This window comes from Lepidochelys kempii, chromosome 15 (genome assembly GCF_965140265.1).
Source record: "Lepidochelys kempii isolate rLepKem1 chromosome 15, rLepKem1.hap2, whole genome shotgun sequence".
NCBI classification, from domain to species: Eukaryota; Metazoa; Chordata; order Testudines; family Cheloniidae; genus Lepidochelys; species Lepidochelys kempii.
The window spans coordinates 25,022,870-25,043,112 of NC_133270.1; the positions used below are offsets into that span (position 1 = coordinate 25,022,870).

At 43.4% G+C, this 20,243-nt stretch overlaps 1 protein-coding gene across 4 annotated transcripts in view; it reads left to right on the plus strand.

Moving 5' to 3' along the window:
• The first annotated feature begins 4,421 nt into the window (after positions 1 to 4,421).
• RILPL1 (Rab interacting lysosomal protein like 1) overlaps positions 4,422 to 20,243 on the plus strand; it is a 40,193-nt gene continuing 24,371 nt past the window's right edge. The window contains exons 1-5 of one of the 4 annotated variants that reach the window (XM_073313178.1): positions 5,012 to 5,093; positions 8,736 to 8,818; positions 9,403 to 9,553; positions 16,858 to 16,976; positions 18,414 to 18,632. In XM_073313178.1, the coding sequence (XP_073169279.1) occupies positions 9,493 to 9,553; positions 16,858 to 16,976; positions 18,414 to 18,632 (399 nt within the window). In that variant the 5' untranslated portion in view covers positions 5,012 to 5,093; positions 8,736 to 8,818; positions 9,403 to 9,492. Of the gene's footprint in view, positions 5,094 to 8,735; positions 8,819 to 9,402; positions 9,554 to 16,857; positions 16,977 to 18,413; positions 18,633 to 20,243 lie in introns of all 4 variants that reach the window. The other 3 variants (XM_073313176.1, XM_073313177.1, XM_073313175.1) reach the window with 3 other exon arrangements.

Consider the following 20,243-nt stretch of genomic DNA (forward strand, 5'->3'; position numbering starts at 1 on the left):
AAAATGCATAGTATTGCCCCAGATATTTGTATGAAATGCAAAACAACCAGACCCTCTTTCACATACGATATGCAGCTGTTGGATAGTAAAAAATAAAATTAGAAAACCATCTTGAAAGAAATAAAAAAAAACAGAGATAGAACTTGAACAGGACTTAAAGACATGTATATTGGGAGTTGGACCATTAAAATGATTCAAACAAGGAATAAAGAAGTTACTCCTATTCTTGCTCTTTATAGCAAAAAAAAAATCTTAAATTTGTGGACACGGGCAACGATTGCTACTTTAGATGACTGGAAAAACTATTAACAGAATATCTTATCAAGGAAGGTTTAAATTATGTGAGAACAGTCCCAGACAAATTCTGAAAAAAACCCAGATAAAAGAAGTAGTATGCCTTGCACAGGAAAACAACAGAAAGAATTAAGTCATCGATATGCTTTGAGAGAGAGACACTCCTGTATTTTGAGGATAGTCAAGAAGAATATACGCAGAGGATAATAACTGAATTACATCTCCTCCCCCTTCCACCATTAGCTTTCCTTTGTATCTTCTTGAGACTTGCCCCCCCAAAAAACATTCAGCTCCCCCCCCAAAAAGTAATAGGAATGATTACACATATACATATGAACCATGCTAAGGTTGTGTTTAAGTAGGTTTGGGGCGACGGGAAGAAAATATTAATGGTATAACATGATATGGTAAATATACAATGTTGCTTAAAATGTTAATTTTGTATTGAGATATGGGTCTATCTGTGTCAAGACAATGTAATCGTAATTTCTTATTGTTAATTACTCAAAATATCAACAAATAAAATCTTTTCCCAAAACAAAACAACTGTTAGCCGTGCTTGTCTTACTAAAACTGTGATACTGGCAGTATGGGACATTTTGATTAAACATTCAGGTTGCTTATTTTGATTAAGTCCCAAACCACAATGTATGGATGATGCTTCATAATAGACAAAATAAATGGAGCCAAACATTTAGAGATCTTTCACGTATTAGCAGAATAGCAGGGGAGATGTTTTCAATCATATTTTACATACTTTTATAGTAAGAGCTGAAATAGCTTTTCTAATTAAAAGCAGGGTACTTAAGATGAAGACTCCAAAATGAATTGAAACTGATAGTTCATTTGAATTAGTCAAGAGTAAGAAACCAAAACAGTTAATCCACACATTTTGTAAGTCACAAAATAACATTTTCTTCCCACTTTTCAGTAAAGGTTTAATAGCAGAGGCATCCCTGTAGTAAGATCTCATATCACTAAGAATTTGTAACAAAAAATACTACACTATCTTTACAAGTATGCTTCTGAGTAGGGTTGCCGGGCATCCGGTTTTCGACCAGAATGCCCAGTCGAAAAGGGACCCTGGCTGCTCCGGTCAGCAGCGGGAGGCCCCTGTCTGCCCTAGCTCTGTGCGGCTCCCAGAAGGAGCCGCCAGGTCCTTGTGGCCCCTAGGCACATGGGCAGCCAGGGAGGCTCCACGCGCTGCCCCTGCTCCTAGTGTTGGCTCTGCAGCTCCCATTGGTCAGGAACTGCGACCAATGGGAGCTGCAGGGGCAGCATCTGCGGGCGCAAGGGCAGTGCACGGAGCCTCTCTGGCCACCCATGAGCCTAGGGACTGCAGGTACTTGGCAGCCGCTTCTTGGGAGCTGCGGTACATGCCACCAGGGCCCTGCATCCTGAACCCCCTCCCATACCCCAACCTCCTGCCCCAGTCTGAAGTCCCCTCCTGCACCCAAACTCCCTTCCAGAGCCCCCCCAACAGCTTCCCTGAGCCCCCTCTTGCACCTCAAACCCCTTATCCCCAACCCCATCCCAGAGCCCACACCCCCAGCCAGAGTCCTCACCCCCCACGCACCCCAACCCCCTGCCCCAGCTCGGTGAAAGTGAGTGAGGGTGAAGGAGAGCAAGTGGTGGAGCGAGCAGGGGTGGGGCCTCAAAGGGGCAGGGCAGGGGTGTTTGGTTTTGTGCCTTTCAAAGTTGGCAGTCCTACTTATGAGGTATCAAATAATTAAAATGAAGTCACATGATGCATTTTGTGATCAGATAAGCCTTGCTTTTTTTAGTTTGTTTGCTAATGGTCTGATCCTGCCAACTCTTATGCACCTGCAGGATTAGGACCTAAAGGTCCAATCCTGCAGTACGCTAGACACCTTCAACTTCCAGTGAAAGGGAACACCCAGCTCTTCAAAGGATCAGGCCCCTTTCCCCTAAGGGCCTGATCAAAAGTCCATTGAAGTCAATGAAAAAACCCCCATTGGCTTCAATGGACTTTGGCCAGGCTCTAATTTACGCTGTCTCTTCCAATCTTTAGGGTGAATTAGTGATGTTCTACTGTACTTCCCTTTACAGCTATCTCCCTACAGCTGTATCTAGCCTTGGTTTTTGCTATCCTATCCAATTTATTATTCTTTTTTGTCCCATCCACATTCGTATGTAAGGCTGGGCAATTTTTCCTGATTGAGTCTGTGGTCACGTGGATTCTTTTTTCATCTTTATTTAACCCAGACAAGATATTCAGTTCACAGCACATTTGTTCCTCTAAGGTACCCTGGTGTGGCCTTTCATGTATTCTCATTATACTCCCATAGCTTTTCATGCCCCCTTAGACCATGTTTTCCATGAAGTGATGACTTTGCTGTTATTCACTCTCATCCCTTCTACACTGGAACATTTTTGCCACTAAAAAGTTAGTTAACAAAAAGTATGAAAGTCAATTTTTACTGGATAACCTGGATGCTTTGTGACTAATGCTAAGCAGGGAAGTAGAGCGTTCAACCCAAATAGAACCACACAATTAAATGAACATGAATGCCTCCTGCTCTTGGCCAATATGGGGAAGTTAGTAATTTTACCACTTATGATGGAATGTTAATGTGATCCTGACAGCCGAAGTGAACCAGTTTCACTGCATACTCAGCCCAATGTTGCAAAGCTTCTGTGCATTCAAAGCTCCCACGCATGTCAATGGACATTTTGTGTGTATGAAAGAAATGCAGGATCAGGTCCAAAATCACAGTATATAAGATATTACAGTAAGTCACGTCTTTATTAATTTATTTATTGTAACTTTTCCCCTTATTCCAATCCCATTGTTTGTTGCTGTCATTCATTGTCTAAAATTAGGGCCCTGATCTTGCAGTGCATGGATTGGATTGCAGGATAAGGGTCTAAACTAATCACTTCAGGGCAGATAATGTGATTTTTTTATTTATCTGCAAAGTATCTAATACATTTTTGTGTTCCATATAAATAATAAATTATATACATTTATGAGCATAAGCAAAAAAACCCACTATTAAATTTCAATTAATTCATATACATAGTTTACTATATAAAAAAAACTATTTACATTAAATAAAAATTCTATTTCCAGAGCAAAGTCCAATTCTACAGACAGTTATTACCAATGTCAATGAGACTTCTTATAACATTATGCCTGGTAGTGTTTGCAGGATCAGGCCCAAAGATAAAAACAATGAACAATTAAGCCAGCAAAATCAATTTACTCCAATATTAGGATTCAAATCCTGCAACTGGATCAGTGCTCGGTGGACCCTGTACACCTGAGTAGACACACTGACTTTCATGTTTACAGGATGGGACTCAGATGTTTTCTATCCTAGGTAATGCCACTAACGACAAAGTGACTTCTAATGATGGTAGTAACTAGTTTGTAGGATCAGGTCCTGTGTTCCCACTGCAAAAGACTTTTAAAGTTCATGTTTAAAATTTTTCTATTCACTTAAGAAAGAATTCTCAAAATTTTTGCTGCCTCCTTTTTAAGGTGCTTTGAGATCCACTTATGAGAAAAAATATGAGCTAGATATTAATAAAATATTAAATCTTTTTAATCCAACACAGATTTAAAAATCTCTGTGTTATTTTTGTATCCTAAGTAACATGCTATCACACCATAATTTTATACTACGTAATTATTTGTTACATCAGCATAATAAAACTGTATTACGTATTTTGATGTAGCTATTTTCTTTGTTTGCTGTATAGCAAACAACTGTGGCAAAAGACAAATCTTGTCACTCCGATGAAATCATACCTGCTCTTGAGGAGAGGGGGAAATGAAATCAAGAATATGTAAATCTGTCCAATATTTATCCAGGAGAAATAATAGCGCAGAGATATCAAGCTAACAGTTTTAAGTGAACTTTTACTATTGACATCACATTTCTCCAGCTTCTCCCCCCCCCCCCCCCCCCCGCGGGATCAATACTTACACTTTACACAGACGTGCTGTCTGATGCACCACACTGATTTTCAGTGCGGCTGCCGTGTTTTGAGAGGCCGGTGTGGAGAAGTGTAAACCCAAGATCGACCAGCAGGAAGACACTGGTGAGCCTCAGACACGCAGGAAGTATTTCCTAGTGCGGGGAACAAGGGGGGGAGGGGGGGAAGCAGCCTGGTGCATCACGTGCTCCCCAAATCTCGCATCCCCAACTCCTGCTATCCCAGCTCGGAAGGCAGCAGGCATGCGTGGTGTCCTCCTCCTCGCATGGTGACAGGCTCGCGTTATTGGCACCGAGCGGGGCGGAGAGGAGGAGGCAGGCAGGGGGGGTGGGATTGGCGGGGGCGCTCTCTGGCTCCAGCTGTTCCGACCCACATGCCAGGCCAGCGCGCAGCCGGCAGCAGCCCCGCTTAACGGGCGAGGCAGCGGGCAGAAGTTGGCAAGTCGCTGCTGGGGAAGGGCCGGCGGCTCCAGCGCTGGGGGGGGCGGCGGCGGCGGCCTATGAGGGACTCCCGGGCGCCGCAGGGACGGGCGAGCCATGGACGGGGGTGGGGGTGTCTCCTCCTCGGCCCTGGAGAAGAACGTGGCGGAGCTGACGGTCATGGACGTGTACGACATCGCCTCGCTGGTGGGGCAGGAGTTCGAGCGGGTCATTGACCAGCACGGCTGCGAGGCCATCGCCCGCCTCATGCCCAAGGTGGTGCGGGTGCTGGAGATCCTGGAGGTGCTGGTGAGCCGCAATCACATCCACCCCGAAATGGAGGAGCTGCGGCTGGAGCTGGATCGGCTCCGGCTGGAGAGGATGGACCGGATCGAGAAGGAGAAGAAGCACCAGAAGGTGGGGGATTTTTTTTTGGGGGGGGGGGCTCTTGTGCATTCACAGCGGAAAGGGGGGGGCTCTTGTGCATTCACAACGGAAGGGGGGGGCGCAATGCTAAACTTGTCCCGCCCGCTTTGCCTTGGGGGAGAAGTGCTCGGACTCCTCTGCAAACTCCTGGAGGGACCCACCGCCCGGCTCTGGGGCGGGGCTGCCGCCCCCCTAAGTCCTGGGACTTCCCGCCGCTGTCGTCCCTCCCCGGCCTTTGCAGACTTTCTGCGCTCGGCGGATTCGAACACAAAGAGCGAGGGGAGCCGCCGGGCCGGGGGCGGGTCCGGGGCGCCAGAGGACATGGGGATGGAGGTGGGAACGGGCCCGGCTCTGAGTGCTAGGGAGCGGGGGTGTGCCAGGTACAAACCGCTTCACGTAGGGACTTTTCCCCGGGGAGATCCGCCGCCCGTGTCCCCTTGCCTCCTGCTTAGCCCGCCTCGCCCTGCAGGCAGCGGCCCTCCCGGGAGCCGAGCAGAATCCCCGGCCAGAGAAGGCGGCTCGTGCCGCAGCGCTCCGTGGGAACTCTGAGGACAATGCCCTGGGGCGGGTAAACAGCCTGCTCCTTAGCCCGACGGGGAAAGACCAAGAGGTAGAAAGCCGGAGCCGAGCAGAACTTCAGCGGGTCTGGCTCCCAGACTCCTGCTCAGTCCACTAAGGCGCTCTGGGGCTGGCCATCTGTCCGTCCAGGACAGGGGGTGCTCTGGGCTGTGGGGCCTATTTCCGTTCCCTCTGTGCGGTGTCCAGTGACTCCTTAGGGTCTGGCTACCCTGTAATTAGACACCTGCAGCTGGCCTGTGCCCGCTGACTGGAGCTCATGGGGCTTGGGCTAAGGGGCTGTTTAACTGCGGCGTAGAAAGTCCAGCTCGAGCTTGGAGCCTCCCACCTTGCAGGGTTCTAGAGCCCAGGCTGCAGCCCCAGCTGGAACCTCTGCACTGCAATTAAGCAGCCCCTTGGCCTGAGCCTTGAGTCCGAGTCAGCTGGCACGAGCCAGCCGCGGGTTTTTAATTGCAGTGTAGACATACCCTTAAGACACCTTTGAGGAGCAGTGGGCACTGCCTGGGGTCGTCTGTTCAGTGCCCTCTTCTGGTCCCCTGATTTTCAACCTTTGACCTCACTTCCATCCCTGTTTTTTCCTTCACTGTCCCACACACTCACTCACTTGTAGCCTGCACTTAGTGGTTCCTCAGGCTTAGCTGAGGGCGTGGGCCTTTAATATTGGGTGGGCCTAGGCCCACCTCTCCCAGATCTGAAAATGGTGTGGCCTCTCTGAGGAGCAATGCAATATTTGGACTAAGCTGCTACCAATAAAGTGCTCCCACTCCTGCTCACCTGGATGCCAGAGACAGACATCCTTTCTCAAACCCTGTTACCCTAATGTGGCAGCAGGTCAGCATGAGCTGCTTTGATTATTGTACTAGAAGTGATGGGGTTTATTTAGAAAACTATCCAAAGGACTGTGATTTGGATAAAAATTGCTTCTTTTAGCAAACTCACTCCTTTGTCATCACTCATGTCTTCTTGTATTGCTAGTTGCTGACACAGATACAAAATAAAGATATTTATAGAATTTCTCAAAGCTAACCCCACAAACTCAACACATATAGTTAAATACAAAACTTCCCCAAACCCTGCAAAGATATCAGGTAGAAATTTAGCTAAATATATTAAAAAGCCCAGTGCTGGGCTAGAGACTTCTCAACTAACATTTTACAGATAGGAATTGTGTGCAATAGTGCCTTTAGAAGTGAAGGAGAAAAAAAGTACTGGTAAATCCCTAGAGAGTGATCTCGTCTCTTTTGATCCACATAACAGACACAATACGGGCATGAGCAGATTCTCTTCCCACTCCTCTTTCCTTGCCCCCCACCTGATCTAGAGAACTATCTCTGCATGAGCAGGTAACTCATTCTCCAGCCCTCTTCAATCCTTGGTCCCTCTGCTAGAATGGGACTGTATCCCTTGACACCTAACTCTCATGGCATTTTTGTGACCAGAGCACCTGTCTGGTAAAAACTACTGTGATTTGAGACCCACCAGCTTATTTTACAGGGGCCATCAAAGATTGAGGTGGTAAAAATCACTTTTTCACTATTAAAAGAGAATGCTACCTATAAAAGAGAATGCTATAATGGGTAGCAGCACCAGAAACTTTAATATTAGTTGATATTCAGTGTGGACACTTCTAAAAGTCAGTGCATGTTTTTAAAAAAGAAAAGTTTACTTATATATGTGATCATCACATGTCATTCTAGGGGCTACACAGTGTGTGGGATCTCTGCATGCTTTGTGTCTGGCAAAAAGTTTAAGCACAGATGTAAGTTTTTCCCATAGACATAAATATTTCAGGGTAGAGAGAATGGTAATACACATTAATATCTGTAACATGGGGATCAGTTTGTCATTCCCCTGTGCTTCTCCAACAGTTCAGCCCCCAACAGAGATCATTCCATCTCTGTCTATTCTGTGAAGCACCAAGCACATTCTTGGAAACTATAAAGTAACAACTACATGAGGCTGAATTTTGGACTAAAATGACTGTGTAATTGGGCCTGAAAATGGATGGCAGTGTGGTTTCATAGACACATAGGACTAGGAGGGACCACCTCGGCCATCAGATCCAATCCCATGCTGTCTCCGGCATCCCCATCATAAAATCCATCATAAGTCTATTAAGTTTCTCCTTAAAACGATTCAGGTTGTTTGTCTCTACAACTTCCAGTGGAAGGCTCTTTTAGAACCTCATTCTTCTTATGCTTAGAAACCTTTTTCTAGTTTCCAGCCTAAATTTATTCATGGCTAGTTTATACCCAGGTGTTCTTATGCCAACATAGTCTTCTAATTTTGTAATAAAGAGTTTTTATTTAGATCTATCATTAGGGGATGGAAGGATCTGATTTTTATTGATAAACATTGGTTTCATGGCACACACGCAAACGGACAAAAAATATTTCCATCAATAATAATCAAAACTTATAGACAAGCAAAGGAAGGAAAATGCTTGTTGAGAACTTCTTAGAGTTTGATTTAAGGATATTTACTTTATATATTTTGACATGTGTTGTTGACAATTTGTATTTTAACAGTTATAAAACTAACTTTTTGAATCTCAAAGTCTACTGTTATTAAATAATTATTGTCTGAACTCTCCCTTAGCTGACTCCCCCCCATAACTTCCTACAACTTTGAAAATTTAAAACTGAAGTATTTTTCCTGATTTTTTTTAAACCCATAGTTTGCACAACTGTGAACATTTAAATTTATACAAATTTAAAATAATTGCTTAAAAATTGATATTATCCATCAAAATTATTTAAAAAATTAATTCTGCCAAGCCTATTTATCATGCAAAGTTTCAGCAAAGTTAACTGTAGCTCTGTGTTAGAACTGTGCTTTGATTTTGAAGTTTCACGTAGTTACAACTCGCTCCCGTAGAATTACATGTGGAAAAATGAGCAAGTAGCTCAGCCTAGGATTCCATGTTCTGAGCATGGCTTTCTTGTTAATCACAGCACATACTTTAAAGTGGAGCATAGATTGCCCACAGGGAGAAATGCTGATATTTGGGATGAAGCTTTCAAAATAAAGATATAAATATGGTCTCCACTGTTCCAGGAGGCCTTTATACTTAGTATCCTGATTTGACCTGTCCTGGAATTGGTAACAGCTGCACTTGACACAAAGTGGCCTGAATAAAGGTAGTTACTATTTTGAATAGTTTTGCTGTTCTCTGTGTAGTTGACACTGCAAAATGTGATTACAGTATATTAGAATAAGAAAAAGCAAGCATAAGCTAATGGTTAAAACAAGCCTGGGTAACAGGAGCTCTGGGTTCCAACATGAAAAAACTCCTCTATGTTCTACAGTATCATACATAGCACCATCACGAATCTAAACTGTACTGTTATGGAACATTGTGCTCTTTAAAAAATAGCATGTCCATCTCTGCCACTGACTGACCTCACAAGTATTGTGAGCTGTGTGTTTATACTACACTTTAAGGCTGCTGCCTAGAAATCAGGGGACCTGGACTCAATTCGTGCCTCTTATATGGACTTCTGATGTGACCTTGAGAAAGGCAACTGAGCCATACAGAGATTACGTGGCTGTCTGTGAAAGGGGAGTAATAATTGAGGTCCTCGGCTAGAAGTTCAGAGTATTATTATAAAAGGATAGCTTTAGAGGAGAATTGCTAGTGTATTCTCCAAATAGTTTTGGGCAAAGGCTATTGATTTTATATATTACAGCATTAATGTTCTGTCATGATCCGGCTTTACTTTAGGAATTAGAACTGGTGGAGGATGTATGGAGAGGGGAAGCACAGGATCTTCTTACCCAAATTGCTCAGCTTCAGGAAGAGAACAAACAACTGATGACAAACCTGTCACACAAAGACATCAATTTCACAGAAGAGGAATTTCAGAAACATGAAGGCAAGTTTAACATTTGAAATTCAGTGATGGTATCTTTGGGTTGTTTTTTTTTTTTTAAGTCATTCCTGATCAAAGTGTCTTGATTGTACATTTCAGCTTGTTCCTGTAGATTGTTGCAGGTCTGTTTTATCAGGATACAAAAGCTGTGAATAAATTCTGGAAACAAAATAAAGATTGGAACAGAGTTATTCACTTGTTTGGATGAGAAACAATTTTAAAAAGCAAAACCTAGTTTTCTTTTGGTTTAACATAAGATTTTTTGAGGATAGCAACTTGTTAAAAATTTCCTTTAATGAGTTTTTTTAATACAGATAGATCTAACCACTTAATAATTGTATATGTAGGATAGTGCGGAAATATACAAATCAGCATTCACACTTGGGCATTTAGTTCAGCATAACTGATCGTAAAGCAATTATTCAGGCTCCCTTCTGCTGAATTGTCAGAATACTAATTAATCCACAACAGGCAGTTCAGGGATGGGGGAATTCATATTTTAAAAAATCACCATGTGGTCTCAGATGTCTTGCCAGAACTTCAGAAACCATCTCAATAAATTGCACAAAGAGGGGGAAGTGGTTACAGGAAGGAATTAAACACTAATTCAGGCCTCATAATGAGTTTTATTTTGGGAGAGAGGCTAAATTTATAATCAGGACAGTGCGTAAGCACCAAGGAGAGAGAGCCAGTAACTTTAAGCATTTGCTTCATCTCAGTTCTCAAGTTCGAAAGCTAGCTGGGAGGTTTTGTCTCACATAGTATTAAATGGGCAGAAATCTGATTAGCTGATCATAGTCCTGAACCACAATCCAATACTGCAGTTGGTTCTGTGTGGACAGATGCTAGTGCCCATCTGCAGCCATGCTGACTTCACTGGGTCTCTGCACAGACAGAGACATCCACTTGCAGGATCACAGCGTATTAGTACAACTGCTCAGATCAAAGATCAGAGTAAACATTCAGCTCATTTAAAAATTTTTTAAAAGTAACAGCACTTCATCTAGAGACCTTAAAAAAGCCGGGCACTTACTAGTGACTAATGGCACTTAACCCTTTGCCTCCGCAATGCACCTGCTTCACCAGGGCTGAATTCAAAGCTTAGACTTGAGTACCCTTGTACTTGATCTGCAGAGAGTGTTAATGTCATATTACAAAGGAGGATCTCTTACCCTCTCAAGATCACTATTTCTTTAGAATATTTCTTTAGCTCTTCCAATTTAACAGGCTGTATTTGAGCTAGTTTTCACAATTTCCTTAGAATTTAATGGAATATTGATTCCATGAAAAGGGTCAGAATACGAAATAAATAAAGAGGAGTCAGACTATAAAAAAAAAAAATTAGAAAAAAAACATGTCAATGGGTGACCCAGCTCAGTGTTGTCTGCATGCTTGTATTTAAATACAGTAATAACTCTTGAATTTAGATAGCCAAGCAGGTGCCAGACATGCTTTTCAATGTTATTTTTACTTTGTGTGGTAGAGAGACAGAAAAAAACTATGAGAACACAAATACTCTAAGGGCCAACATCTCATTTACTTCAGTGAGAGCAGAATTTGACTCAAACGGATATAGATTAACAATGATCCTAACTGGGATTCCCTTATGTCTGACATCGGGAGTTACTGATGCCTATTCCCACTGGAGAATTTTGCTTGTTAACAATTGGGACCAGGACTGGACTGCACATCATATTAAAGTTTTAATTTGTTCTGGTAGGAAACACTGAAACAGATGCTTGATTTTAAGGGCAACTGATTGACAGAGTAGAAAAAAAAATAACCAGACACACAGTGAGTTGCTGAATGCAGCTTTCCAAGTCCCAAAGCTCAGTTCATGTAGCTGTAATCAGGTTCTAATCTTTATACCCTAGCATTACTTAGTAGGCGTGATCATGGCTCCTAGTGGCTGGCCTCAGGGACTAATAGTCTGATGCTTAATCAGCAGATAACTACAGAAGTCCTCTCTAGCTCAAGGAGCAGAGGCCTGTGGCTTTGGTGTTAAGAACTCAGGTTCAATCCCCACCAATGACTGTGGTATCTGAATGTACGTAGCCTCAGTTTACTACACTTGAAACTCCTGCACCCCACTGCATTCATATCCCCCCTGAAAACAATTCTTCTGTGTGGTCTTTCAGTGATAATGAGAGCTTGTGGTTGCTGATAATGAGACCACTGCCCAATAGTGTGTCACTGTTTCCTTGCACTATTCTGGCTGCATCTGGCTTCTCTTGTCATATAGTTAGATGGTAAGCTCTTTGGGGCAGGGACTGACTCTTTGCTTGGTGATTGCACAACCTGTAACACATGGGTGTCCTGCAGTATTGTCATCAAAATCAGCATTTCCTTTGCCACAACAATGGCTTAAAGCCACTTTATAGTAGTCCCGAACCCCTATCCTGACAAGCAGGGTTCATCTCTGCAGCTGCTGTGTAGGGCGACAGGCAGGAGAGAGAGGCTGCTATCCCTTCTCCAATGCTGCTTTCCTATTTCTGAGCCTGATTCTGCACCATGGAAGTCAACGGGATTTTTGCCAGGGACTTCAATGTGAAGAGGATCAAACCCCCTCTCTCAGCAAAGGCAGTAGGAACTGCAGTGGGTCTCAACCCAGCTGTCTGAGCTCTGCTACCCTCCAAACCCAAAGAAATCACAGAATTTGATTCCCCACCCCTGGGACCACAGGAGAAACCAGTAGCCCTAATTCTGAGCATTCCTGACGCATCTCAGTCTCCCACACAGCTCAGATTTTATACATGCAGCTCTCAAGTTTCTCAGGGAAATTGGTTCAAGTTGTCGTCAACTGTCACAGCACCTGCAAAACTCCCATTGTCTCAGCATCATGGATATTCTAGGAAAATCACAGAATCTATGACAAATGCAGTATTAATAATAACCCACCTCCATGTACCGAGTGTATTTAAAGGAAATATGCAGCAGCAACAGAAAGGTAGACATGTGAACCTGTGTATCATATATGTATAATAATGTTTAGCCAGTACTCTGCATCTATATAGACTGGTGTCCTTTGGAGCAAGGACTTCTGTACTTTGAATAAACACACTCGCTGTGCTCACACAATTAAAGGGCAACCTAGTGAAATACTTCTAGTGGCCTTGTTCCATAAGACAGCTCTTTTAGCTTGAAGAATGGCCTGTAGCAACTCATCCTTAGGTATGCAGGACAGAACAGCAGTAAGCGTGAGCCCCTGGTCTTTGGGAGTTGAGCAGAGGCCTTCAAGAAGCAGAGCAAGGTTAATATGAAAACTGTGTGGGAGAAAACAGAATTCTAAGTAAATACAGCAGGATCTTGGGCTACAGCTGCAATGTTAAAAATGTCACTCCTACTCATGAGACCAAATTAATACCTGGTGTAATGCCAGTGACTGAACAGAATATATCCCTGGTGTAACCCCCACTGATCCAAGGAGCTGGCCCAAGGCATGTCAGAGAAGGCATAGAGATATACTTCTCAGCTTATAGAGCAGCACAGATAACATGACAGGAGGTCACACATCCTGCCATCTCAGGTAGGATCAGCATTGTGATGGGTACAATAAGCAGGAGATCCCAACAAACAAGAATCACAAAAACCTCTGAAGTATGTGTTCTAAAGACACTCTGTTACTCCCCACTTCTCATCAGATCCTGAATCAGACTTGGTTTGGTTCCATTACTTAGGCCAGTTTCAGGTAAGAGACAGTCTAGAGTCTTAAAGAAAGCATTACTGAGTCAAGTTAACTCTTCTGCCTAGAGATATGGCCTATGGGCCAAATCCTGGAATGTGCAGAGCAACCTCAGCTCAGTCTAGTAAGGCAATGGGAGTTGAGGGCTGCCCTGTGGATCAGAGCCTACAATCGCCAGGGAGGAGATGAGATTTTGCATCTGCTTATCCTGTAACCTGTCCTACCCCATATTTGGATCTTTAGTCTGACTTCAAGTGTCATATTGTAACATCAGACAACTCCTTCTTGGAGACTGTAGCCTGCACTTGCATGGAGACATCCTCAACGATCTCATAAGCCTTGTCCCACATCTTTAATTTCCATGATCCTTAATCCCTTTGATGAAAACTCAGGCAGGGCCTGAACCTGCTCCCAAGGAAGTAAGTAGAATCAAGCCCTTAAGACTTCATAATTTTCCTGACAGGGGATAAGTCAAGAACCCTTAACCATGATCTAGACAGTTCCTATTAAAATCCTCTTGCAAATGTAGGGGCAAGCATTATACTTAAATTAAAGTATTTATATTGTGGGCCCTGTGCCCTGCTCTACAAATACATCAGAGTCCCTGACCATAAACAGTCAAGATTTTTTTTAAACTGCTTGCTTTCTTACCATCCCATGGAACAATGCATTGACCACGCCAATCCAGAGGAAATTGCTGATGGGATGTGCTTAGGGAAACCAGCCGGGTGTGCCATTTTAAGATCTTGCAGATACACAACTTTGAATCATTTAGGATTAATTATTTCACACTTAAACATGCAATGCATGGTTAAGAAAACGTAGAGGAGCAAAATGATTGGGGAACAAAAACATCCCCACCCACCCTTGTCCCGGAAAAAAGCCCAGTGATCTGTTTATACATTTGAAATCTTCAATATTCACCAAGAGTTAAAGAGGAAAACAAGAGAGGAGGGGGGAAAGAGTTAACTGAAAATTAGAATGAGACTTTACTCCTTAAATAGCACCTGCTAGCTATGAATCTCAAACACTTTCCTCATGAGTAAGGTATGGGAGAAACTTGCTAATCCGCATACTTTTTAGAACATGCTAGTCCTTCTGTACTTTGAAGGAAAGTTTTTTAAAGGCAGGTGTTTTAGGCCCTGATCTTGCAACTGGCTCCGCATGGGTGGGTCCCAGTGCCCACACAGAGCCAAACTGATATTTGCTAGCAGACAATAAAGCATTATCCATAAAAATGGAACTACTGTTGACAAGATACCTGTGTAAAGGCACACAGTGCTCAGCTATGCTGGCTTGTTCATGTACTCATTTGTAATGGGACTCTCGCTCCTTTGTAAGAGTTAGCAGGGGTCCATTGTATTACCATTCCTGTTTTACAAATCGGGAAACAGAAACACAAAGGTGCAGTAACTTGCCCAAGATCGTACAGTGAGTCAGCAGCAGCACTGGGAATAGGATCACAAAGTCCTAGCTTCCCAGGTGTGTGCTTCAACAGGAGAGTGCAGACACAGTGAAAAGGAAACCAGTTTGTAGTCCAGGAGCCCATTTCTCTTCCCCACAGGAGACCAGTAACACCCACTGAAGTGAATGAGAATCATGGGTCTCTTGCAAAGCAGTAGAGACTGGAGAGAGAGAGAGAGAGAGAGAAAATCAGGCCCCAGAAGTAGGGCTGGCAGGTTTAAGCAGTTTGCTGAGAAATAAAAGAAAATAAATATAAGACAAATAAGCTCACCAGGAACATCTGAGTCACTCCAGAGGCTTCATAGATTTTGACAGTAACACCCCCCCCCCAAAACAACAGCTTTTCCTGTATACCACTCCTCCCTCCAACACCCTGGTAGAGGTTCCCTTTCTTCTGCTTTTGCATAGCTCAGGTAGCTCCCTGACTTCCTTTGCAGTAGCAGATGGGAATTACTACTCTCCCCCTCTGCAGTCATGTGCTTTTGCAACTCATAAGGAACCTGCACCTGTTCCAAATTGCAAGCTGTAGAAAAACTGGCAGTCAAAGGCAGGCTCCCTGTAGGGGCGTGGAATTATTCACTCTCTCCCACCTATTTGTCTTGCTTGCTCTTCATGCACTGTTAACATCAGTGCTCTTGAGGGCAGGACTCTTAAAAGGGTTCTACTCTGACTTGGGGTGAGGGAGTTTTTATCACCTGGGATTGGGGTCTATCCACACCCCAAGTGACAAAAGAAAAACAGTAAGGAATGAGTCAGCTCACAATACAGAGCAAAGAACAGACACTGCAAATCCAAGGTGGGTAAATCTGCTTATACAGCACATTGCAGCTGAGAATTGCCAAAGTGTGTTTAAAAAGGGCTTTGAATTTGGCCTCATAATTACCCCATTGTGGTAAGTAAATTATTATTATCTCTAGTTAATAGAGGGGAAGGTTAAGGAACAGAGAGGTTAAGTGCCTTGCTTAAGGTCACACAGCCAGTCAGTGGCAGGACTAGGCAAAGAACCCTGGATTCTGAATCCCAGATTCTTGCTTTAACCACTAAATTGCACTTTGGCCAGGGCATCTCTAGTGGCCTTGTTGATAGCCCATTAGCTCCAGGCCACCCTTTCACTGGCACAGAATTATGTATCTATATTAGATACAGTTAAGTTATCTTACTTGATCTGTTAAGAATATCAAACTATAGGTCTCTGTAGAATGATTATTAGCTGTGAAGCAATTGCAATGAATTTATAATCTCCCTATTTTAAACACTTGGTGACATTAGCAGGACAGTATGGTATTGTTCTTTGTTGCTATACTGCCCACAACTGCAGTTCTTAGGTGCTCGATCTTCCCTCCATACTGGTTGTTAATGGGGGAGAGTTTCCAGTTTTGTGATTTTGATATTATCCTAATGAATTGTTGGTCAAACTACAGGTTAATTTAATCCCTTGTTAATCTTTTAAACAGTATTGATGGAAAGATTTTTGACAACACTTCAAACAGGCTTTACAAGGAAATTCTATCCCCCCCCCCCCTGTAAAGTGTAATTATTTTAAATCTGAATCACTACAATGAGAGAGAGGAAGTTAGAATGGAAAAAAAACATATATGGAATGATCCTAACTCGGATTAAACGCCTGTTAAATTTGCTCTGACTTTGGACTGCAGGATCTAAGAAACTAGAAATGGAGATGCAGAATGTTAGTTCAGGCCCCAGTATAGTGACATGTGTATAAAATCAGACTAGATCTTGCCAATGCAAAATACCATCTCCCACTCCAGAGAGAGAACCTTTTCCTTCATTAAATAGAAAACTTTGTAGGGAGTGCTAATTAGATTACACATCATTCATCCATTGGACCAGTACATAAATATCACCATTGGATATGTCCTATAGAAGCACAGTAATGGTATTACATACATTTGTTTATAAATATATCAGAAGCATATTCATCACTTTTCAGTGTTGTGCTACACCCTGTAAACTGCATAGCCTGTTTTCCCATCATCTGTGAATCCAGTGTGTTGGCTAAATAACCGTTCTTTCTTTATCCAAGGTATTTAACCAACAACCTCTCCTCCTTTGTTGGCTGAATCAGACTATGTCCAGTGTCTTTCCCAAATGTCATGATCATTCTCAGTTTATTTTCTTTGTGTTGTTTTCTTTAAACCAGGAATGTCCGAGAGGGAGAGGCAAGTGATGAAGAAGCTGAAGGAAGTGGTAGATAAACAAAGAGATGAGATCAGAGCCAAGGACCGGGAACTGGGACTTAAAAATGAGGATGTGGAGGCAGTAAGTGTTCCTTGCCCTTTTCCCCCCCTTGAAGGAACCACACAGATGTTTATGACAAGTTTTAAATTAATTTAGTGCTTGTGAAGGCCAGATTATTATCCCTGAAGAGTCAAGTCGTCTGTGTATCTGTAGAAGAGATTGTGAGCTCTTCAGGGCAGGCACCAAACCCTCTTCTGTGTCTGGAAAGAACCTCGCACATTGCGGGCATGACTAGAAACCAAGAATGATAAGGGAGCAGATTTTTCACAGGCCCAAAGGGGAATTGGGTGCCGAACTCCTATTGACTTTCAGTGTGAACGGGGCACCTAACTCCCCTAAAGGCTTTAGAAAATCTCCACTTAGGCAATGCAAACTTTTCCACACGGCTCACATGGCCCAGCTTCGCCCTTGGAGGCATCAGCTCTAGACAGGAGATGGCTGCATGGCCCATTAAGCTTTACTTTTCTCTGCTGAGCCTGTCCACAAGGAAGCCCCACTGGGGTGCTATTTGTGATGCAGACACCTGCTCCCTAGAAACAGGGAGTGAAACCACTATGTCATTTCACATACACCATCATCAAGGAGAGGATGGATGGGCTTGTGACTCAGACTCTGGACAGGACTCGGGAGACCTGCATTCAGTTCCTGACTCTGCCACAAACGGTGTCCTTGAGTAAGTCACGTAATGTCTCCTTTACCGCAGTTCCCCATCCCATCTTATAGCTGTCCCATCTATTGAGATGGTAAGCGCTGTAGGGCAGGGACTACATGTATGTACAGCGTCTGGCACAATGTGGCTCTGATGTTGGTTGGGGTCCTCCAAACACTACCGTCATACAAGTAACTAGGTGAAAGCTTGTGCTTTCATGCAGGTCTAATTCATAAAGTGTAAAAAGGCCAACAATGGCTCTGAACTTAAAAACTGGACAGTGAGAGACTGCAAAACCCAGTGATGACTGAAACTGGTGATATTCTAAACAAAACAAGCTCTCCTGCTAACACCACGCTTGTAGCTGTTTCCATCACGTCACACTGACTCAACAGAAATGTTAGGCTTCAGAGTGACAATCCTGGCATCTTCTTACGTAGATTGATGATTATCAGACAGTAATAACCTTGATCACTTCCAGTCTAGGTCAAAGCTTGATCCAGTATCCCATGAGCCATCCAGTCCCTGAACCTTGCTTTGCTGAAATAGATTCCAAAGAGAAATGTTGCATTTGAAAAGCTGGATATGTCTGGAGGATAATGTTCTGTGCTGCGGGGGGGGAGGAACAAACTCCATTTACCCTGAAAGCCAACTGTAGCAGATTAATTGATTAAAAATGAATGGGGAAATAAAGGAGATCTTTCAAGATAAATACAACAGGAACATATTGCTAGTTCTTTAATTTAATACTTGTGATTTAATTTACCCTGGTTTAATGGAGGCATACTTATTGTGTCACTTTATGGCAGCTGCAACAGCAACAGAACAGGCTAATGAAAATTAATCATGACCTTCGGCACAGAATCACAGTAGTTGAGGCTCAAGGGAAAGCGCTGATTGAGCAGAAGGTGGAACTGGAAGCCTATCTGCAAACCAAGGAACAGGAGATGGGCACTTTGAGGGCAGAGCTTGGGAAGCTGAGAGAGAAGCAACCAGGGGAGCACAGCCAAAATGGAGAAGAAATAAAGGTAAGAGGCACTTGATTCTCCCTGGGCAAGTGACTCCCATCATCCTGTGGGACAACTGCATATCCAGGGGTATATTGTGCCATCGGATTTGGAGTGTAGATCCCCTCTGATTTCAATGGGAATTCTGATCAGATGGCCTGATACAGCTGTGAGACTGGACCCTGGGAAAAGTAGCAATTTGGATTAAAGATCTGTTGCTTAGTGACCAAAACATTCTCCGGAATTTATGGGCATCAGTTTGAACAGCAGTGCAGAAACTCTCAAAATTAGTACTGCCCTCCAAATGTGGTGAACCTCCAACTATTCACGTCCCTCCCAAAACACCCGGCTGCAAGCTTCAGCAGAGTCACATTAAGAAAGGTGGACATTCAGCTAGAAAGAATCAAAGGTCCACCCATCCGTTCCCATAGATAATTACAAAGTGATGATGTAATGCTGTTGTAAGCTATAGTATCTTTGGACTGTTAGTGTAGTGAGAGGCAGTGTGGTCTAGTGGATAGAGCATGGGGTGGGAGCCAGGAATTCCTCAATTCTAATGGCATAGAGAGCTGCATAGTTTTGATAAAGTAACTTTTTTGCTACATCTACACTGCAGGTGAAAGTGTGACTGTAGTGGGGGTAGGCACACCTGAGCTAGCTTTAATCTAGTTGGCACAGGTAATAGTAGTGAAGATGGGTGGCATGGGCTGGCAACCTGAATGTGTCCAAGTTCCGTGGTGGCTTGTACTAAGGTGGCTAGCCCATGCTTCCACATCTATAATACTATCTGTACTAGCTAGATTAAAGCTGGCACCCTTAACTCTTGGCCTCTGTCTTGCTATATATAAAGTGGGGGATGATAATACTTACCCAGCTTTAGTAAGGCACTTGAAGAACTGGGGAGGCCCTATAAAGTTTTATTCATTCTTTGCAGTGTAAACGCTTGATGTGCGTTTGAGGCATCCAGGCCATGGCAGGGCCTGTGTTAGGATGTCTTATTTCCAGTTAACACAATAAGTAGTAATACCATGTGTTTATAACTTCATAGGGTAGCCAGCCGGGAATAACTGCAGCCCGGAGGTAGCCAGTCCTATTGTCCTATAGATGTGGCAGCTGTTCATTCAAATACTGTGTTGATGGCACTCTTCAGTGATGGAATAGTTCTATATTGAATAAGAAAATCTCATCTATGCATTTAGCAACCTGTCGAGCTGCTGTCATATGCATCACAGGAAGTGTGACTTTCTGATTGCATGACAGATCACAGAATTCTCCAGATACAGTGACAAATAGTTGATTTGGGAGAGCAGTATTAAATGTGCCTCGGGCAAGCCAAAATATCTCTAGTGTCAGCTGTTGGCTTATATTCAAGGCGGCCGGTATTTTGTTGTTCTTGGTTTTTGTTCTCCTCCCCCCCCCCCCCTTAAAATATTTAGTGTTCCAAAATGCAGCAGCTGAGCGGTTTTAATCTTCGCCCTGTCTATACAGCTGTAAATTCTAATGGGTCCCCCAGGCGATACTGTTATTGGTCATTAAAAAGTTTATGGTATTGGAGCAGTAGCAGTCCCCATGTTCTGCAGTAGGCGAGGTCTCTCTTCATTTTACAGACACATCACTGTTCAGTGGAATTCA